Below are 1,325 nucleotides of genomic sequence, written 5' to 3' on the forward strand. Positions count from 1 at the left end.
AATTTTTTAATGATATAATCTAAAATAATATTACATAGCCATGAAATTGATTAGTACTTACCTACCTAATTACAATTTACATATATTTACCCACACAGAATGATATTTTATAAATATTGTTTGTTTATTTTTTATCTAAAACTATCTCATATCTATATGACATGATATAATAAAAAATCAGATTACCTACAAGGACTTTTTATTAGAAAGCTCTTCAAGGCCGGAAGCCCTATAGCCAAGCAACATCGCTGTTAAAGCTAAAAGGTATGGATGCCTTAGTGGCGTAACTATACATAGCATGGCTGGCAAAATAACACGGCTCACAGCTCAAAAGATCCCTCATCCGAGACCGTCAGCTCCGAAATAACATTCGAAAGAAAATTACAAAAAAATATAAAATAACTATTTTTTCGGACCCGTTTCCATTAAATATGCCGCGAGCCATGTATATGTAGGTACAGTTACGCCATTGGTGGCCGGTGAAGTTATGGTTACTGAAGTGTGGTCTAAAAGGTATGGTTGCCGGTAAAGTGGCACATGAAAAACATAGGTATGTGACGGCCTCCTTGGCGCAGTGTTATTGACGGTGGAAACGGAGGTCCTGACTTCGAACCCCGGCTGGGCCGATTGAGGGTTTCTTAATTGTTCCTGGTCTGGCTGGTGGGAGGCTTCGGCCATGACCACCCTTATACCGGCAAAGATGTACCGCCAAGCGATTTAGCGTTCCGGTACGATGTCGTGTAGAAATTAAAAGGAGTGTGGATTTTCTTTCTCCTCCTAACAAGTTAGCCCGCTTCCATCTTTAGATTGCAGCATCATCACTTACCATCAGGTAAGATTGTAGTGAAGGGCTAACTTGTAAAGAATAAAAAAGAATGTGACGGCAACAAGGCGGGTTATTGTAAGTCATGTATTCACGATTACATTATCATGGCGATAGATACGGTGATTGCAGATATCCCATACGAATATCATTTTGCTTGATCTCTGAAGTGTTGTATAAAAACAGTCCTCCACATCGCCTATATGACTAGTCCATAACATAAGTGAAGAAAATCCGCATTTAATAAGGCCCTTGAAGTTCTTTGTTCACCAGGGACGTTGTTTTCTGTAAAAAGAAAACAGGTGTCGTTAAGTAAATGTAAGAATAAAACCAACAGAAAATCGGTAGTTTCTAGATTCATAATATCTTATAAAGTGAGAATGTAATGATAAATATTTTCAAATTTGCTTATACGATGTATTTCTTATGTACACAGCAAAAAAACTTCGCCGTACAAAGGTCTCTATAAAAAACACATTTAAGTCGGTGTCCCCGATTGAGA

General features: G+C 37.9%; 1 protein-coding gene across 2 annotated transcripts in view; it reads right to left on the minus strand.

The window, feature by feature from the left end:
• LOC112057243 (transcription factor 15) overlaps positions 1 to 1,325 on the minus strand; it is a 5,014-nt gene continuing 3,689 nt past the window's right edge. For both annotated transcript variants that reach the window (XM_024097738.2, XM_024097737.2), the window contains exon 4: positions 1 to 1,108. In XM_024097738.2, the coding sequence (XP_023953506.2) occupies positions 1,064 to 1,108 (45 nt within the window). In that variant the 3' untranslated portion in view covers positions 1 to 1,063. The remainder of the gene's footprint in view (positions 1,109 to 1,325) is intronic.

This window comes from Bicyclus anynana, chromosome 14 (genome assembly GCF_947172395.1).
Source record: "Bicyclus anynana chromosome 14, ilBicAnyn1.1, whole genome shotgun sequence".
Taxonomy (NCBI): Eukaryota; Metazoa; Arthropoda; class Insecta; order Lepidoptera; family Nymphalidae; genus Bicyclus; species Bicyclus anynana.